General features: G+C 40.7%; 1 protein-coding gene across 1 annotated transcript; it reads left to right on the top strand.

Moving 5' to 3' along the window:
- Positions 1 to 21: 21 nt before the first annotated feature.
- galnt17 (polypeptide N-acetylgalactosaminyltransferase 17) lies at positions 22 to 16826 on the top strand. Its single transcript, XM_035680159.1, has 11 exons — positions 22 to 361; positions 1231 to 1414; positions 4053 to 4219; positions 8392 to 8566; positions 9376 to 9573; positions 10158 to 10275; positions 11084 to 11269; positions 12179 to 12316; positions 12651 to 12746; positions 14339 to 14500; positions 15541 to 16826. The coding sequence occupies exons 1-11, from the start codon at positions 121 to 123 to the stop codon at positions 15673 to 15675; spliced, it is 1800 nt and encodes a 599-aa protein (XP_035536052.1). The 5' UTR covers positions 22 to 120; the 3' UTR covers positions 15676 to 16826.
- The last annotated feature ends 4355 nt before the right edge of the window (positions 16827 to 21181 follow it).

The following is a 21181-nucleotide window of genomic DNA, read 5'->3' as shown; positions in this document are numbered from 1 at the left end:
TTCCGCACACCGCAAGCCGAGGGAGCCCTGAATCTGTGACACCTATACGGCATCTCCGGAGACTCTCCCCCTCCTGTCCCCCCCAGCACCATTCGGAGCCCGGACGCCGGCGACTTTTTAATGGCTTTTGTGTTCAGAAGATGGAGGGTCTTACTGGTGCTGAATGTGCTTGCTGTTGCTGGGTTCATGACTTTCTGGGCCAAGTGCAACACACGCAGCGTCCAAGCCGCCGGTCCGGAGGCTCCGGCTGACGGGAAGAGGCCCCGGGGCAACGGGACGGCGCAGGGGCCCAGCATCAGCCATGAGGTGCTGCTGAAGAGGCTCAGCTCGCTGGAGGACGTGGTGTACAGGCAGTTAAACGGTAAAGGGCAGTTTAACATATAAACCTGATTTCCCATAAGGAATCTGGAAAAGAAAGAAACTGCTGTCTGACTTTCCCCAGACTTTCTCTTGGGGCCCTGACATAAAACCTCTTACAGCCTATTAACCATAGAGCTCATTTGACATTATCACATTGTTTCAGTCATTTACAAGCATGTTTCATTGCCTGCTGAACATCTAAATCCACTTCACTGACCTGTGCAGAAAATGCCACCAACTATCACATATATTTAATAATCAACCTCTGGTATAAGCTAAACAATAATACATTTTGCTACTGCACAAAAATTAGGTATAAATTGCAAAAAAAGTACTTAAGTTTTAATCATTTTATAGGAAAACGAACACTTCAGCAGGATATTTGCCAGCACAGCGGCTTGAACATCACGTTGAGGGATAGTCACTTTAATCACTCTGCCACCCACAAATACACCCAGTCACACTATGAGGAGTCGTATTGCATCCCTAATTTGAAAGCCTATAAGCTTCATTAGCAGCTTGCAGTCTAGAATTGGAAATGTTTTGGACGTTTATCGTTAAAGAGTTTCATGTAGTGTATTACTGGGACTACTGACCTCAGTGAGAGTATGAAACCTTGGAATAGGCCTATTTTACACATCCCTGTTTTTAAAACGTATCCCTATTAAAGGTATTCTGTGAGAATCTTTCCCAGCACTTGTCATAATGTCCAGTTCAGAATGCATACTATGTGCTCATGCGAGGTTGGAGGTGTGATGGGGAGGCAGGCTATCAACAGTAAGCCACAGAGTGCATTACTGAGAGGAGAGTGACTCTGCCAGACTAAAGGATCCTGACATGTAATCTTGTCATCTTGTTTGCCTCACCCAGGTCTGTCCAAATCTCTGGGTCTGATTGAGGGCTTCGGGGGTCGGGGTAAAGGTGGCCTCCCTGCTACACTGTCGCCAGCCGAGGAGAGTGACGCTAAATACCTGAGGGAGAAGTACGGCTACAACGCCTACCTCAGTGACAGAATCTCTCTGGATCGGACCATACCAGACCACCGGCCCGGCAAGTGAGTACACGCCAAGTGGATAAACTTATAATTTCTCTTTCAAAGTCAGCTCCCAACAGTTACAAAAAGTCATTGCTCATGGACCCATAGTTGTGTCTAACCTGTCTCTGAGATGTCTGCCTTCACCCAGTACAATGGAGATTAATTCTGTTGCTAATATTACCATTGAAACTAACTTCTTCTACCGAAAAAGTAGTTCCAATGAAAACTGTTCTCAGTGATTATCTGTTTGTTATCCAGACAAACTGGGATACTGTTTCTGGAAAGACATGTTTCTGATGAATTATTTAAATGGAGCATAACCATAGTTCAGGCAGAGCACTCAAGTCCCACTTGCATTAGCTGATTGGCATCAGCTGTTTCATTCATGCTTCACAATAACTGGATCGTTCACTATGAGACAATCAGTGGGCTAGTCATGTCCAATCATATTCATGCATGTTTACAACGCAGCCAGCCTGACAATTCTCACTATTATGCTGCTGGTACGCTCATGGCAGCTCCTTCCACCACCCCAAACTACCCCTAGATTTGCCCTTCTGCCATTAACCATTTTGTTGATGATTTTAGCATGCACCATGTATAAAAGTTCAAAACTAGCAGTCTAATTTGCATAAATGAAAATATTGGTACCTTTTTCATGGCATCAGTCACTTTTTGCGGCACACATGTAGTGTTTGTTTGTGGGGCGTTTCACCGGTCCCTTTGAATCTCTCCCTCTCTGCCTCATACTCTCATATTTGATGAAGCTGCACTATCAGGCTGGCTATCGACCACCAGGCATGCATGCATGGGCACACAGGTCCAACAGCGCACACACAGACAGACACACCTGGGATTAGCAGGTATGAAAGGTACACTTCGAATTGTGTGCGTGTATCATCAATAATTGCACAGATTCCTGTCGTGTGCATTAACTGGTGCTCTTCCAGATAGCTCTGTGCAGTATTTTGTATATCTGCATGCATGGTGCAGGTTTTTCTCCATATATTCCCCTTTAAAGGGTCTGTCTCTGGCCCACTTTGCTGGTTAATTGAGTAACAGCCCTTCTATTTGAGTGTCAGTAATGATGAGAAAGCCCTCGGCCCATCGCTGCCACCAGCTGCGCACAAGTTGGGGTGTTGGAGTGGAGGCATCAGAATCCAGCGCTCTCATTTGTCACTCGGGGGGTCTTTTATGTTGCCAGGATCAAAGTGGCGTGTGAAGCATGTTGGGGTGTGATATCTCCAGGCTTAGCAGCAGCATGTAAGCTGAAGTCGGAGGAGTCTGCTATGTTTGGCTGAAGGTCCCTTTACACTGCAGAGCCGGAGGTGGTGTTGAAACGAGAGAAAGATGGAAAAAAAGTCACGTGTAGTATAAAAGAAAAAAGTTTTTTGGGGGATTTATTGTAAATCTGCTCACTATCTTATCAGGAATGTTACATTTATTTGCCCAAGCCTGCTTTCCCCAACATGTTTATAGTGAGTATATAGTAGTAAGAGTTGACTGATACATAGGCATAAACGTTTTTCACAGATATGTTGGTATAAGTATATATATCGGCTGATAAGTAAGTGCAGTGCATAAATGCCAAAAGAAGAGTCATCAGCTGATGAGCTCAGTCTTAACAGTCACAATCACAGTCACATTCAGAATAGTCAATGAAGCTGTACTTGTAATGTGACAACTTCACACTTGTAATCATTCATGCTGCTGTCTTCTATCTGCTACACTGCTGTTAGTGGTTACGCTGATTTGCACCATCCCTGCCTCCTCCTGTTCCTACCTCCTTTTACCATAATTGCTGTGGCATCTCTTGCCTTGTACATTATGTACATATATTCTCTATATCCGTGTGATATGTATCTGCTGGGTTTTTCTCTGCAGAGCCCTTGGCGGTGGGGGAGTGTTAATACTCTCCCCACAGACTGTCCATTGTTTCATTTGGGGAACTTCTTCAAACACAGTGCCTCTTCTGTAGTGTGTCTGAATTAAATTTCTAACACACATCATGTTTGTAATATTTATAATTAAAGATTTTCTCTTGTGAAAAGTTAGGTATCCAAAACATCATGGCTTCCTGTCAAATATCTTAAAAGGGAAAAACAAAAAACACTCAACCGCTAACAACCTTGTTGGCATCTGTTTTCAAGGGTTTCCTGCCAAATAACCTAAACAAAGTGGCATCTACCTCATGCATTTTTATTTTAGGCTGGGTTTATTATAGAATTGTTTGTAATTAACATTTCATTTCACATGGGAAATAAGATTATTGATAAAAGAAAATAAGACAAGAAAAAGGAGACAAGTAAAGGAAGGCGTTTCCTCTCCCACTCTTACAAAGCCAAAGCCTCACCCTGCCTCTTTCCTCTTCATTAGAGCTCTTTGAACAAAACAGCAGTAAAAATAGGCCTCCTGTCTGCTGCAGACACACTGTGAATAGGCCAATTTGGTTGGTTAAACAGGAAGTGGCACGTGATTTGCCTTTCAGCCTCATCGAACAAGATGTCAGCAGCTCCACCGAGGAGCTTGGTCTTTTACAGCAATGATGGAGGATGAGTGGAGCGTGCAAAGCCCCCCCGGAATGTAGGCTTCACAGGAAGGCGTGGAAAGGTTTTATTTTACAGATGGTGTGATGTGTTTGCGTGTCTCTTTGCAGATGCAGAAAGGTCAGCTACCCAAGAGACCTCCCCCAGATCTCCCTCATCTTCATCTTTGTCAACGAGGCTCTGTCGGTGATCCTGCGCTCAGTCCACTCAGCTGTCAATCACACTCCGGCTCACTTGCTTAAAGAAATCATCCTGGTGGACGACAACAGCGATGATGGTTAGTACAAATGGCAGCAACGTCTTTTACCCCTTCTGATTTGAATCTCTTGTATTTTAAGTGAAATACAATATTTGCCTGTAGAGGACAATGAAGAGAGTACAGAACAACAGGAGGATGAAAGGAGGCTCCCAGCAGGACACTTGGTTTGATACATGGCCTGTACTCTCCTGACAATAATGTGGAAAGCAATACATCAAAAGTCTAGTATTCATTCAGTATTCTTGTAAGAATTTGTTTTAATTTTGTGCCATCAGATACTAAAAATTAGGCTTTTTCCTGGAATGTCAGAAAATGAAGATTTCATTACTTTTTACTTTCATTACTGCCAGTATTTTAGCCTAGACATGGAAATTAAATGATATGGCAGCATATATATTTAGTGCCTACAAAAAGTGTAAAGCAACAATTTGCTATTCTACAGGGGGTCCTGTGCCGGACAATTTCTTGGCTCTGAGCAGTTGCCAGGCAACTCGCAGAGACTCCAAGAAGTTATTGGTCCCAGGCAGTATTTAACAGACAGATATGAGTGTGGCATTAATCTAGTCATCTCACTCTCTGCCAGACAGCAAATATTTCCCAACATGGCAAACTATACCTTTAAGGCCTCTTCACAATGACACAAAGTTTTTGCATATGAAGAACAAACTATGGTTACCATTTGTACTGTAGGAAAGGATCTACACATATGGGCTCCTATATTTACGCTATCATTACCACATGTAACATAAACTCTATTCACTTTTAAAGGAATATTTGTATAATTTGCTTAATCTCATCAGTTGCATGCAACGAGTAGGAATATAAACACATTACACACTCCAAACATAACAGAAAGCCTGTGTTCATACTTGTGCATGCATGTTACTCTTGAACATGCTGACACGCTGCTCTCTGACGTGTTGTTATGAGACAAAGGCTTAAACTCCTAATGTGGCTTTGTTGGCGTGTCAAGGAGATGAGCATCTCCTTGACAAAAGCTGTGGTCCTTGCTTTTGAGGAGCAGCATTTGCGGAGGTGACCGATGGTGTCGAGTTTTCCCAGGGCAGACAGGCAGATAGAGGCGGAGCGCCACAATTGGATGTCACGGGAGAGATGTCCCTGTCTTATTTATTGGGCAGGGCTGCCAAGCTGGGCTTTGTGAGATGAACGGAAGGAGAGAGAGACGAGGGGAGGGGAAGGAGATGAAACCAGGCAGAGCAAAAAGGAGAAAGGAGGTTTGGGAAAAATAAAGAGTAAGGGGTGTTAGTGTTGGAGAGAAATTAGGGAAAAAAGGATGAATCTAAAAGAAACAAAAACGTTGAGGAGTGAAGAGGGCTGAAGGATTTGAAAATAGGTATAACTGAAAAGGAGGGAGAATGAAGAAGAGAGGAACGGCGATGAAGAGGCATCAGAGAATGAAAGGAGAGGCTGAAAGAGCAACCAGGCTATTAGAGAAAGTGGCAGAAAGAGGGACAGAGAAGGGATGAGAGACAGAGAGGCTGTAAGATAAATGAGATCGGACAGAGAGGAGAAAGGCAATGGAAATCCGGAAGAGAGGAAGAGGAAGCAATCAGACAGAATGGAAAGCAAAGACAAATAACGAGGAAACAGGAAGAAAGAGATGAGATAGTCGAGGCTTTGAAGGATAAGGCTGGCATTTTTCTATTTCTCTTCAATTCAACAAATCTCATGGAAAGACCAAAACAAAGCCGTCGTCTCAACACATTCTGACTTCCCTACATAAATCTTTAAGTGTCACAAATATATGGTTTCATTAAAAAAGGGTAAATCATTTTCTAAAGAGTTGGCACTGCAGCTCATATCACTCAAGCAGGAAATAGTGAATAGGAAGTAGTGCATTTGTTTTGGACCAGTTATTACGGTTTGGGTCTTGCTTTTGTTGTTTTTGGTATTATTCCTACTGATAAAAATGACATTGTACCCACCAAGTTAATTACTGAGATTTTGCAACCTCACTAATAAGATGTCTAATGGGACAAGAAACAGGAACACCTAGACAGGTTGGAAACAAGTGAGAAAGAGAAAACAAAGATAAACTGTAAACTTATGCAACTGTCGGTTGTAAACATCCATCACAGTTTAGACACTGACTTTCTGGTTCAGCTTTGACCTTCCTTCCTTGCTGTAATTGTGTGCACGCACCTTTCCTGTACAATGAGCGATTAATAACAACATTACAGGTGCACTCACTATAAGTTTTACCTTTTAAATTAAGTAATTCAACCAATCTAGTCTTTATAGCTTGTGTTGTTTTCCCCTTACGGACTCTATTAAAACCTATGGAAACAAGACCATTGTAAGTTGTAATAAACCACAATTTTCCTTTTATACACATTTGGTGGTCTTGTGAGTATTTTTGGCAGCAGGATGAGCCATTGACTTAAAATAAGATACAGTGCCACCTTTCCACCAAAGGAATGGTTTTGGAGAACAATGGAGGTCTCTGGCTCATGGCTCATGGCTCATAAGTAAATAGTTACTTGTTGTAGGATTCATTTATTGTCATCTTGTCATATCGCCACTTTTATTCTCCAAAAAAGTGTTTGAGGAGCTTGATGGAGAAAGGGAAAAAGGAAATAGAGACAGTTCTACCCTGCACCCCCCCTCCACTCCTCCCTCACTGGAAACTGCTGGTTGGCTGAGAGCCAGCTATCCATCACAAAGGGGGAAGAGATTGCAGCGGCGCAGAGGACGAGGCATGCAAACAAATAACACTCACCATTCTCAATGCCTGCACGAGTCACCCGGCTCCCTGGCCTCGGAGTGTACACACCCGAGTGTGTATGAAAGATGTAGTGTGTGTGTGTGTGTGTGTGTGTGTGTGAGGGGGAGAGAGAGAAGACACAGTGTAGAGGCACTCCGTCTGGATGTCAAAATAAGCCACAAACGAGCTGGAGGCACAGTAACTTCAGTCTGACGCGAATGACAGGAGATGCAATCAAGTTTAAAAACATTTACTGAAAAAAGTTTAAAACATTGTGTCCCCCGGTAGAGAAACGATGTGCTCCTGTGCCTGGAACAACTCTCTGCCCGACTACTGCACATAACGTCACTCACTATATTAAGGGGGGCTTCAATATTCAGTATACATTTGGTTTTGTACATGTATACATTATGTGTTTATGCACTGACTAGAAATGATGAACTATGAATTTTGCACGTTATTTAAATTTGCTTATATTGTCTCATTGCGGCTCTTACACACATCATGGGAAAAGAGTTTGTGATAACGAGCGGTTGTGAGGAAGAAATAAATAAAAAGAGGCAGAGAGAAAGAAAACACATAGAGCATGAGAAATGTGTTTTTGTGTAAGGGGAATTTTTAAGTATACGTGTGTTTGTGATGCAGAGGAAGAAGTACTGTGAGTGTTTGGGTCCGGGGGGAAAAGGCTGATAAGTTGATTGAGAGATCAAGGTGGAGCAGTCGACTGGCACTCAGGAAGCCGCAGACTCTGTTTGGTGTTGTGTGGAGTCTGTCGGAGCTCAAAACAGCACTGCAGGGAACCGAGAGAACAGATTTACCATCTCTCTGTTTCTGTGTGAGTGTCATTTGTGTGTCTTTTTTTTTTTTTATAAAAAATGATCATTGTGGTTTGGTTGTTTTTTGTTTGGTTGTTTATGCCTGTGTCGGGCCTGTGTGATGTGGCAGTTTAATCAAAATAGTCGGCGTACATCACAGCAGTGTTCTTTGGCAGTCAGACAGGAGATAATGTGATGGTTATCCTAATAAATGGGAGAAATAATTGATGTGAAGCTATTTGATGTTTGTGCCTGTCTACCTCAGCGTGTACAGGTCGGTGATCAAGGGCAGGCCAGCTTAATAGCTTTAATATTTTAAAGCTGTGCATTACGATTCTATGAACTATCCCTATTTGTACCTGTATGGAAACATCTGGTCTCTGCTAGCTCATTTGATGCAGTTGTTTACTGTGTAGCAATGATGATATGTGTGCAAAGTCTGTTTTTCTAAATAGGAGATTAAGGTTTTCACTGGATTCTTTGCTTGATTTCACATATTTACTAAACCATTGGAGTCTGGATTTAACTGCAATTAATTAATAAAAAGGTTAAAAGTGCCACATTTCTTCTTTAATTAATTAAGAAGAGGACCGCCTTTCTAACCATCACCTGCTTTGTTTGGTGTGTAATCTTCGTCTTACAAACTGCAGAGCAGCTGAAAGGACCGCTGGAGGAGTACGTAAACAAGCGCTACCCTGGCCTGGTGAAGATCGTCAGGAACCAGAAGAGAGAGGGACTGATCCGAGCCAGAATCGAGGGCTGGAAGGTGGCCACCGCTGAGGTGACAGGATTTTTTGACGCCCATGTGGAGTTCACCCCATCTTGGTGAGTAAGTCTGGCATGTGGATCAAACTATTGACACCTACTCTTTCAAATGGATTAGGGGTCAATAGGTGTCTGGAATGAAAACAAATGTTCTGGCACGCCACGTTATGGCTCATTTGTGAATATTGGAACTGAGTATCCAAAGCAAACAGTGCAAGACCCATTGAAATACAAAGCTTGATAAGAGCAATAAGAATAATAGAGTTGTGTATCACTTTTAAAAGAAAGTTACAAAGTGCTTTACAGAATCATTGAGGGAGAAGACAAAGGATAGCAGAGGCAGCATAAAACGAACACACAAAAAGCAATTTCACACCTGAGAAGTTTTAAGATAAGGAGAGAAGAAGAAGGGCAGAGCCTGTAGAATCAGGATTAAAAGATACTGTAGGACATATAGCTCATCAAATAAACAAAATATAAAGCGAGCAATAAAATAAGACATTACTCAAAGGCCTGTTCATAAAAGTACATTTCAAGGAATCATTTAAAAGATGAAACTGATTTGGCCGAGATGTAAACACTTGGCTGCTTGCAACCTTTTTGTAGGTCTCCTCTTCGTTTTCCAGCTCACTGTGTACTTTAGAGTATGTACACAACCCAGTTCACTCAGCATACATAGACACATGCCCTCCAGAGCTGCACTGAGCTGAATCAAATGGAATTTGTTATAAAGTTGGTACAACTTGAGGGACTTTTAACTGACTGAAGTGGGTGAGCGAGTGCAGATTTTAAGAGAAGCTCTGTGCCGCCTGTCTTGAACTTTGCGTCTGTAAAGTGTGTACATGTGTATGTGTTTTTGCTCTTGCCAGGGCCGAGCCAGTTCTAGCCAGAATAAAAGAGGACCACAAGAGGATTATTCTGCCCTCCATCGATAACATCAGGCATGACACGTTCGAGGTGGAACGCTATGAGAACTCAGGCCATGGCTACAACTGGGAGCTGTGGTGCATGTACATCAACCCCCCCAAACAGTGGTGGGATGAGGGGGACATATCCGCTCCCATCAGGCAAGAGCCCTTTACCTATTTAAACACACACTTTTGGAGCCATTACCAAACAATAAAATGCAACAATGGACATAGCCTACATATATGTCTGCTTTAGCAAACATATACAGTATACAGGCTATAGGATGCAGATTCTGCTCTGGATTTGCACATACAAACGCACAAGCTCATCTTTATCGGTTTCTTCATGATTTTCATTAAAAATAACAATATTAAATATGTTTTCTGAAAAGATTTGCACATCCTCACATTATCAAAAGTTCTTGTAGAGACCCCCTTGGGATGAGTGAGGAAAAATAACAAATAAGCTGCTGATGAAGTACCAGACGAGTACAGAGTGTTTGTGCTGCAAATGGGATTTTTATAATCTGATCTTCAACCTGATATTTATGTTAAATTCTAAATAAACAGTGATAAATTACCATGTTATTTAAAATAGAAAATGAAAATACATGCATCCTGCATTCATGATAAATGCATACAAACAAAGTTTCTGATTTACATTAACAAATCCACACACACCACGTGCAGGTGCAAATGCTTAGTGTCACTTCTTTTCATATTGTTGTGCTTTCCCATCTCAGGACTCCCGCCATGATTGGCTGCTCCTTTGTGGCCAACCGGGACTACTTTGGCGAACTCGGCCTGCTCGACTCGGGCATGGATGTCTACGGAGGGGAGAACATCGAACTGGGCATCAGGGTTTGTGTGTCACCCAGTTTCCTCCTGTTCCTGCTCCCTCTTTACCCCTGTAGGTTTAAGTGGAGCAGTGGCCACCGTAGCATGGCAGCACTGATAAATGAGGCCCCATTAAGAGTCCTGGAGGACCAGTCCTGTGTGTGCAGCTCACAGCAGGGCAATGGAGATAAATAGGTCACGTAGAGCGAGAAGGTTGGGGAGTTCTGTATATCTTGAGAGAATGGAGAGTTAGTTGTTGTTCTGTATGCCCATTGTATTTTTTTTTTTCTAAAAGGCAAAAGAAAGAAAATCAAATATTGCTCTAATCTCTCTCAGTGTCGATATTTGTATGACTAAATTCAAGTGTAAGACTTTCAACCTGATTGGATCAATTATTTGATATTAACATAATTAAATTAAATTACTAATAGTAATGTGTAATGCTTGTAGTTCCCTAATCATAAAATGAATACCCAGCTCATTGTTTTTTTTTTATGGTACATTTACCGTGTGGTTCAGTCTCGCCACAGATCAACTACTATAGGCTTCTTTCCAGCAAAAAGCTCCCACTGTATGCTACCTGCCATACACCAGTGCAACTAACTGGTGAAGGAGGTGGAACATCTAAAGCCAGACAGGACCTGGCGGAGCCCAAATCAGAGTTTAAAGTGAAAAATGACTCTAAACTGCTAATGTTGCTCCCTGTTTGCTGTTAGCCATTATCAACTTTATAAGATGGGAGGCTTTGTGGTGGTATTTTCTGCCTTCTACTGGACCAGAAATATAACTGTTTAAGTTAATCCCCCTGTTTTTTAACACCATCTACCTGCAGGTGTGGCTCTGTGGAGGCAGTATGGAGGTGCTGCCTTGTTCCAGGGTGGCTCACATCGCACGGATGAAGAAACCCTACCACAGTAACATAGCTTTCCACACACGGCGTAATGCTCTACGCGTGGCTGAGGTCTGGATGGATGAGTACAAGTCCAATGTCTACCTGGCCTGGAACATCCCTGTGGAGGTAAGAGAGGGCTGTTTCTGTGGCGACAACTTCTGCAGCTCAGGCATTATTTATAAAATGGACTTACGATCAATTTTAAGTATGACTTGCAGGAGCAAATACCTTAAACCCCTAGCCGGAGCCTATAGGTGGGTGCTGGGGTGGTGGTGGGGCTTACAGCGCAGCAGGCAGCAATAGCTTACAGAGCAGCAGGCAGCAATACAGATGCAGGGCAGGGTGTGCTCCATTTATTTATAAAACCTTACTTTGACGTGAAAATGATCTTATCTCAAACCCTAGACTTGACTTAAGTGGTTTTCCTGCTGGTTATGAAGGGGTATTGCAGTTTGGGACACTAAGCCTGTGGTGAACTTTGCATTAGATTAATGAACAATGCAATAGAAATGATCAGTTAAAGGAGTGAGGAATGAATTGCCAGATGCAAGGTGGAAATAAAAACAGGTTGCAATGTTCTATAGTGTGTCAAATTAGAAAGATGCTAGCATTACATAAGGGAACATATCTGATTGAAAGGCAGGTGCTATCAATTTTAAGTTAAACTGAGATTTATAGATCATAGGTGCGTAAGCTTCTTGGACTCTGTGTAAGCAAAGTTTTTTATGCTCACTATGTTTTATGCCAATGCAAAACCATGGTGGTTGGTCATGCCGACTACTTTGTTTTATTGCACATGAACTTTTGATGCTGTCGCTGACCCTTCCCTGCATGGCAGATCATTTTCCAGTCGTTTTTGACAACAAAATATCAATCTTTTAGAAACTGGGAATCAGTTGAATCATTATTGTGCTAGTAATCAATAGACATTTGTGGTAAAATGGTAAAATGTTCTGGATTGCCATTTTAACTATTCATGTGGAAAAAGCTCTGTAAAGCAAAGACTTCCCATAATGACTCCTTGTGCTCTTGTAGAACCACGGTATTGATTACGGAGACATCTCTCAGAGGGTTGCACTGCGGAAGAGTCTGCAGTGTAAAAGCTTTGAGTGGTACCTGGACAACGTTTACCCAGAGATGAGGAGGTACAACAACACGCTGTTCTACGGCGAGGTGAGTCAGCAGTCAAAATGACATTAAGGAGAAAGAGACTGACAAGATAAGCTTGTACATCAAGTTTCGTGCATTTGCACAAATGGATGAAAGCACTGAGAACAGATGAGTGAGAGATTGGTAGGAAAAATATATCCTGAGGGCTTTATAAAAAAATATCTTAACCCCGAACAAAAAGACAGCTAGAAAGCACTCAGAGAGAATATATATATCATGTTTTATCTGCACTTGGATCTAATATACCTAAACAGTGTTTGGGGATATTAGGACTTGGTACAAAGAATTGTGCCTAGTGATTTTCAGTGTAATTTTCGAAGGTGCTTTTTGATTTCAGATTCGGAATTCTAAAGTGAGCCACCTGTGTATGGATCAGGGTATGAAGGAGAACCACACAGCCACCCTGCACCCCTGCCATGGATGGGGTCCTCAGGTACAGCATGGACACTGGACGCTGAACAAAATTGCCACAGAATGCATCTCTGACCACTATCTTTGCTTGTCTTTTGAAACACACACAAATCATTAGAGTCTTTCACCAGTGATGTGATTTACAGCTGTGTTTCTCGCTCAGACTCAGCTGAAATCCTCTTAGGAGAGAGTTCTGCTGTCAGGATAAAAATGTTTCTGTGTTGCACTTTTTTGTGTGTTGAAGTCCTGAGTCAGCCAGTGTCAGTTCCCCAGCCCTTCAGCCCGTGGGGCATCTCTTTTTAGCTCGCAGTGGTAAACAGGTGCTTCGGCGAACACAGGTCATGGCTCCAGTAGTAAAAGGCTAAAAGCTAGCAGAGCTAAAAATAACTTACTCACAATCAATAACTCACTTCAGTTGCATTTTTTTAAGTTATCCATCCGAGGAAACAAACAAGCTTAAATTTTTATTAGTGCAGCAATTTGTCACCCGCACTTTATGCAGGCAACTGTGGCCCAATGTGTCTTAAGAAGCAGCAGTGACCTCTAGGGACCACACGCAGGATTTTTAGGATATTAAGCCTAAAATATACCTACAACACCTGGCTCATGTACTGCAAATACATGACATAGTTCTACGTCCTCTGCATGTGTTTTAGCATTGACATTTAACTTCACCTTCTGCTGGTAACTTTTTACTGTAAAGTCCTGCACTACAATGTGAGAAACTGCAACTCACACTTTGTTTTTAGAATTTCAGAACACATATGCAATCAGTCCTTAAACACCATATTAGATTTGCTTAGTGAGCTATGGAGCTGAATGTTCACTGCTGACAAAATATTTTTTGTTGAAATAAAGCGCTCAGTGCTCAGTTAGTGGACCAAAGGCTACCGAGCACAAGGTGCAGAATCTAACTCTTTACAAGCAGGTTTTGTCATGTTGCTCTTGGGTTTTCACTTACTGTTAAGTTTCTCACTAGTTTCCATCCCAGACAATGTTTTGTTTTGAATTTGATTATTAATGTTTGGGATCTAAGTGGGTTTGCAGATTGTTGAGGCAGCACTGTAAATTTAGACTGATAAAATGGATGCGGTTTTACAGAATAGTCTTACAAACAAGCTACAGTGCTACAATGTAACACTTTGTACAAAGTACAAAGACATATCAAGCCTCCCGGCACTATTTGGAACAACACGTTCCTTATGTTCAAAGCAAGCAAAAAAGCAGCCTGCAGAATGAAGGAAAGCTTCTTCCAGATTCACAAACTTTAGAACTCTGAAGACAAATTGCCTCCAACTTGCACATCATCACATCATAATTTTTATTTCATGGGCTGAGCCAGTGGAGACATGATATTGAGTTCACAAAATTCACTCAGGTAGTTGTTAAGTTCAGTGTTATTACAAAGCTCAGGGCATAACTGCAGGTTAGTTTCTGCATTTTTAGTTACATTAGTTCACCAAAGCTTCCACGAACTCACATTAGCTTTGTTATATTTCTTTAAATTTATTTTGGGCAGGTACCTGGTGGGAAACTTAACAGTAGGCACAATGTTCCATGTTTGTGATCCCCTTCGGATTGTTGTATGTGTGCTGTTTCTATGTTTTCCCTCAGTTGGGACGTTACACCAAAGAGGGCCAGCTGTTCCTGGGCCCCCTGGGCAGCACTGGAGAGGACACTCGCTGTGTGGTGGATGATCAGATCAACAGTTTTCCTCAGCTCCTGAACTGTGACAAGGTGACCAATGTGAAGCAGAAGACATGGCATTTCTCTCAGGTGAGAAGTAGAAAGAAAACTGTTTTGTGTAATGAAACAATTGATGCGTCTTTTTTATAAAAGCAGAATTTCATTGTTTTGTGTTGCCAAATAATATAAATAATGTAATGTTAGAGGGATGAAAGATTAAACCCAGTGAACATTTTTCAGTTGAAGATCTGTTCAAAATGTCTATGGTCCCCAGTGAAAAGACATACTGCACTGGTTCATAAGTGAAAGCTTTTACACAGACCATTTGAAGACAATTGAATGCTCACATTCAGACCATATTTCACCAGGATTTGCAATTATGAAAGTTTTCATCCTCTACTATGTGCAAATAATAGCCTATCATCACCTTGGAGCCTGAAACTGCATCCAAGTTTCTCAGTTGAAAGCCAGTTTAAATATAAACCTCACCTCACACAGGGCTCGAAGCACTCATCCACCACATCTTGCTGCCAATCTAAGGACTTTGTCACTTCTTATACAATGTTACCTGACATCCTAAGGCCTTTTTGCCAAGAAGCTGAAATTACGTCTTTGTATGGACCACATTTCGCCTACCAGTACAAAATGACTTCATTAACGTGTCCCTGTCAACCTACAACTGAACAAATTAACAAAATGACTGAACAAATGTGACGTGTGCAAAAAAAGTCTTTACTGTTCAGACCAAGTATCACCTATTTTTAAAATTGAAATCAACTATGAAGTCCTGGTTGGTGCTCACTGAAAACCTTTACTTTGTGAGTCAAGTCAATTTATAAGATTTCCTCCAAAATGTACTAATTTATTTCTGCTTAAAAGATCTTCAGTATGTGGCAGTTCTAAACATTAGTTGTGAGGTGTGAGTATTATGTAGCTCGAATGGGGGATTTTTTGTGTGTGGACATTTTCACAATTAAAACACTATAATTAATACCTGAGAAGATTAAATGAGAAACATCTGTCCATATCAGGCCCAGCTCTTGTCACATCCTGTCACAGTCACATGTGGTTCGCAGGCCATCTGTTAATCCTGATAAAACCAGAACGTTGTTTCTCCTCTTGCTATACAGAATGAATCGATCATAAATCGAGCCACAGGACGCTGTCTGGAAGTGGTGCCGGCTAACGTTTACTTCGGCCACCTGCTGGTCCTGCAGCCCTGCTCCGGGCAGAGGTGGGCCATCAAGAACATCATGAAGCAGTAGTCGGCAGGCCAATTTCATCGGGACCAATGACACCAGAGGCCATTTCCAAGAGGTGTCAGCTGACCTCAGCTTGGCCGAGGGACAACTGATGAGGCAGAGGCTCCTCGTCTTCTCAAGAAAAAAACTGAGATGGTTTGCTGTGAACATCTCAGCGACAGAGGTGATGTTTTTTTTATGAACTGGACATTTACAATGATGCAAGTTTAGCATGAGGACTGTTTCTCTCTCCATCTGAATTTGACACACTTTCAATGTGACGTTGCCATAATTCTTGTATGTGCCACTTCTCTACTGTGTAACAGAGATTTGATTAGCCAAAACTGTGTTCTGTCTTATGATCGAAAAAATAAGGTTTCTATCTTCATCCTCAAAACGTCTCTGCATTCTTTCATTCTGTATCATGTTATGTCTTTTAAGATGAGTAAAAGAATAAAATACCTGGAATTAAATTTTCAGTAACATGCACTGATCCAAATACACTGGTAGTTTGTAATAGACTTCATCCGTGGTTTCGACATTTTAGCTTAAGATACCTGAAGGAGTGCCTACTTAATGACAGGCATACATTTAACAGTTAATTAAACATCAATGCCCAAAACTGATTTTCATTTTCTTCTTACAGAAGCCTGTAAATATTTATAATTTGAAGAACAAGGCATTAACAATAAATATTACTTGGTGTATTGGAGCCTATGTTTTTTTGCAGTTATTGTAAATCATCTTAAAAATCAAGTTGTCGAGGGCTACTGGACTAAATCATGGTTTTATATGTCGTGGACGCATTTGTCTTTTTTATTCTTATTTTTACTCAAAGCATTCGGTAGCACCAAATGCAGTACATCTTGTAGCATGATTGTAAGTACTGTATGCACATGGGGACAAAGTTTAGTTGAGCGGAGCCAATTTATTCTGTTACCTGCCGAGTGCCATAACTACAGCGGATGGCCAAAAACGAGCTGTAGCCTAAAGCACTTTTGTGGACACAGAGGTAGAACTGCAGACTCTGAGAGGAAGAGTGAGTCAGTAATGGAAAAGTGCACAAGTGTATCGATTGTGGAAATGCTGGAGGCCTTTAAGGCTGATATTGTTCATGTATTGAGATGTATATGATGTCATATATTCAATTAATTCAATGTTATCAGTTGGATTTTTGCTCCCAAGATTGTCTTCCAATAAACAACTGGTTTCCTGGTTTTTGCATGGTTGCTGTTTCTGAGGGAAGAGTTACGGTTTATGAATTCTTATGAACTGTGTACAGTATTGATTTTGTTGTTTTATGTAATTTGTATTTTGAGCTTTATGAGCTTTATTTATTAGTTGCACTCAATCAGATCAAATTTTCTTCTTTTTAATAGAAACAAACATATCCCTATGTTATTAACTTCCTATACCAACATTAATATTTTCAGTTGATAAAGTATTTCATTTCTGCCTCTCTGGACTTCAAATAAGCTTGAGACTCTGCACAGTAAGAGCCACCATGCTGTGCCACTTTCTATTTAACTGCTCCATCCATTTGCATGGTTTTGGTCAAAATGTTTTCTCATACTGTAAGATTTTCCTTTTAAATAATCTCCAAAAATAGACTACGTCAAACAAGATTTCACCCTCAGCTCCCAGCTGCATGGCATCTGGTGCAACTGTGAACGCCAACTTGGCTTATGAATAGTTTAATCACATATCCTTTATAAAAGTGCTCCACCAAAATATTACACGACATCGTCTGAGGCAGCCAGATGGCCTGACAGGGACTGTCCTATAAATGGGAACTTATGGGTTCAATCCTGTAGCTACTGTGTGTCCTGTGAAAAGTGTCCTTGAACCAGACGCTGAACACCTACTGCTTACTCTCACTAAGCTGCTCTGGATGAAGCATCAGCTAAATGCTTAAGATGTAAATGAAACAGGAGGAGCCTGCTGGGAGCACAAGGGCCTTTTTCTAGGAGAGAGCTGGAGAGGGTGGTGTGGCTCTGGAGGACAGAGCCTGCATGCTAACACAACACTGAATGCTGATCAGACTCTTTAACGACAGGCATCTCCTCCTGGTATTAAATAGGATAAATATATGCTGGTTAAAATCCTATTAAATGTCAGTCAACAGTTACTGTAAATATCACCAAATCTGATTAAATGAACTTAACAGACTCTTGCTATGTTATTCAGGTACTGTATAAGATGGATGCTAGAGGGACAGAAAATTGCTTTGTAGACTGGAAATAAGGATCATTTTAGATAATGACATTCTAGTCAATTCGATTTATTGGAATAACTTCTTAACCTTATTTTGGAGGCAGAATCTCAATTTGTTTATATTAATGTGTTATTGTTTGTGAGTGAAATCATTTAACATAATCAGTTATAGTTTCCATATTGACACAATTGTCCTCACAGTGTTCATTATCTCCCTGTGAGCAGGTAACAGAAGCTGGTTTAATCATAGGACAGAGAATCAGTGATATCAAAAATGATCACGTCATGCAGTCTGTGCCACATGAGATTGTGTTTAGTTACCCGACTGCAGGTCTGTGTCCCTGCAGACCTGTCACTTCTGCCTGCTCTCTGCTGGATGATGAGTTGCAATTATCTGTGTAAAATGGCAACACAGACATCATTATCAGACAGAAATGGATACTTAACAGTTACAGCACCACTTATGCTGTAATACAAACAAAATAAATGTGAAGTTTTGGACTGCCAGGACCAGATATAAGATTATAAAATAAATGTAATACCCAATTTGGTTTCAAAATGAGATGTCTACCTTTTGAAAAAGATGAACGAGTGAACAGGGACAAACTCAAACATAAAATTGGGTTACAAAATGAGAATAATTGTATCTACTCTTCTGTATGTGGTGGTTATGGTTTGTTGATAACATATGGCAGCTTTAGAAGTATATTGTATCAGTGTATTTTACAGCCCTCAGCTTCACCATGTCAGTGTCTAATGCTACCCTCTTGTGGTCTTAGTGTGGTCACAAATAGAACAAATAGATAATACACCCAGTGGCCACTTTATGGCTAATCTTATACAATCCAATACAACAGCCTTACCTTAAAATCTACATGTACGCAGCTGATAATGTTTCAGTGTTTGGTGACATTGTCAGAAATTTGTTAAATATTATATGTTTATTACTGAGTTAATATTATTTTGAGGTACTGGACTATGTTACTCTGAGATGTGTGTCTAATAGTCTGCTCCCCCTCATGCATGTTAATGGAAAGGACACCATCTTAGAAATATCTCAATGTAATGTAGTCTTTTACTATGACCTCAATTATAAACATACAGTATATACACATTTCTGACCTGACTATGTCACCAAAAACTGACTCTGTTAGTTTTGTTTGCCTTGTCCCATCATCCCTTGATCCCATTAAATTGTTTAGGTTTCTATTTGTTCCATTTACTGCATTGGGGTGTAAAACAATACAGGAAAACACTAAGGGAGAACTCCTGTACTTTTAAACCATGAAAGCTCTTATAAAAGTTGACATTTACTTGGAATAAGTAACTTTGCATGTCAGTCACTTGCATTTATGACAAATAGGTTGATTTAAAGTATATTTAAGGAGTGCGTTCTTGAAGGTCACAATGTAAGACAACAATGAGCAGATAGCTGAGCAGTTTAAGGGTCAGTTATTTTATGTTAGTTAGAGACTGTCCTGCAAACAATATGTTTGATCCCTGTCGCTAACTGATAACTACCTTGATGAAGTCCAGTGTAAAATAAAACATAAAGCACCATTTAAAAAACACAGTTTTATTGCCTCAGTGCTTAATCCTTTGACTTTTGTACAGATTTCTGTATTTACAATTACATAATTATTATGCCTCTAATAAATAGTACAACTGAAAGTCTTCCTCTAGTCTACATGTTTAAATATTGCACATGCAAAGTATGTATAGTGTGTGCTTGTCTAATAGATATGCTTCCTTATTAGCTATGTACAAAGTTACATAACAAAAACATGTGGGATCCAACCACCATGCTACTGTAGAGACACTGTGCGGTTTCCCTCCGAAATAAAACTCTACTTCAACGATTGACACATGCAACCATTCTGCAGGGGCAGTTTGATTACAGCAAAACTGTAACCATAGTAACTGTAACTCACATTCCCCAAAAAAACATAAACCAAATTAAAATAAAATTTAAAAGAAAAAGTTCTTCTCAAAGAACAAATAAATGTTAAACACTTTTCCAGTTAACCACTACATGGCAGCAGTGTCTAGCTGTGAATTTGGTGGGAAATTTCCACCAATACTGCAAGATTGACAGATAAAAAACAAAAAGAACAAAAAATGTAATCAGTGTGACATTTTCAGATTAAAAAAAAGAAAACCAGTGTGATTTAAAAGGTTTGTAGACTGTTTTTGCACAAAGTACTCTTTATTCAGTCTGCAAAATGTAAGATTGGTAAATCATCTGCGAATAAACCTTTTACACGTTCAAAAGGACTTTTTCTGCCATAGGCAAGAAATCTATTCCTATAAATACACTGTTTAAATATGTGTTCACATACAAGTGCTGCTCTACCTGCAGTGTTATTAGATCAAAGTCAATCTATACATTATACATAAAAATCCTCATATTTTAACATTTAAGATCAACAAGTCATTGTGAATACGATGCCTGGTATCACATTCCCATAATGCTTAGAGAGAAATACACAAATACTGTGATGGGAGAACAGCATAGACAATATGATCTTACTTCACCTCTAGATGGCACTCTTGCACATGCCTACAGCCCTCCTTGTCATTTTATTGGAATGGATGACAGGTACAGTGCAAAAACAATAACGAGAACAAACCAAATCCTATACAATAGACATATTTCTGCCATTTGATCTTTTGTTTTCATGTTGGAACAGGGAGAAAACGTCTATATTGTGTTGTCTGGTTCACCTCTGCGGAGTTCTATGGCTTTGGCAAGAGGGTTGAGAGGAAGCAGAAAGGGCCTTCACCGCCTGCGTCTGACATGTTTGTGATGAAGCAGCCGCCTCTCTATCTGCTGATCCCCCTCCCTGCACCTCTGTACCCGAGTGAGCAGAGAGCACCGACAGTCATGCACATACAGAGAAACACCTTCAACAGACACTTGAGACACTTCGGACGTTGGGTTACGGTATTTACAGAAGACACTGACTTGATCGCATGCACTTGATAATATGGATGTTTCTGACTGGGTTTACATGTTGAGATGGGAGTCAGTGCAGGAGTTCAGAGCCGACTTCAGCAGGAATCAACATGACAAGATGTGTCTTTGAATGATCTAGTGCTGTGAGAATGTTTTTACAGAAGAATTCTTTAACATTATTTAAGATTATTTCTTTATCTGTGGTCTGCACAGTCATTTCTATCACACAACAGGAAAAGCTTTAGGTTGCAGGATGGATTCAAATTCAGAAAACGTGCTAAACTGTGATTATCGCACATTAATCGGTTAAGATTCTTTTTTAGGATTAAAAAGACTGAAATTAGATAGATAGATAGATAG

This window comes from Morone saxatilis, unplaced genomic scaffold (assembly GCF_004916995.1).
Source record: "Morone saxatilis isolate NCDOM2014 unplaced genomic scaffold, NCSU_SB_2.0 Contig8, whole genome shotgun sequence".
In the NCBI taxonomy this organism is placed as follows: domain Eukaryota; kingdom Metazoa; phylum Chordata; class Actinopteri; family Moronidae; genus Morone; species Morone saxatilis.
Note: the sequence above shows the minus strand (reverse complement) of the source record. Positions and strands in the feature narration are given on the sequence as shown.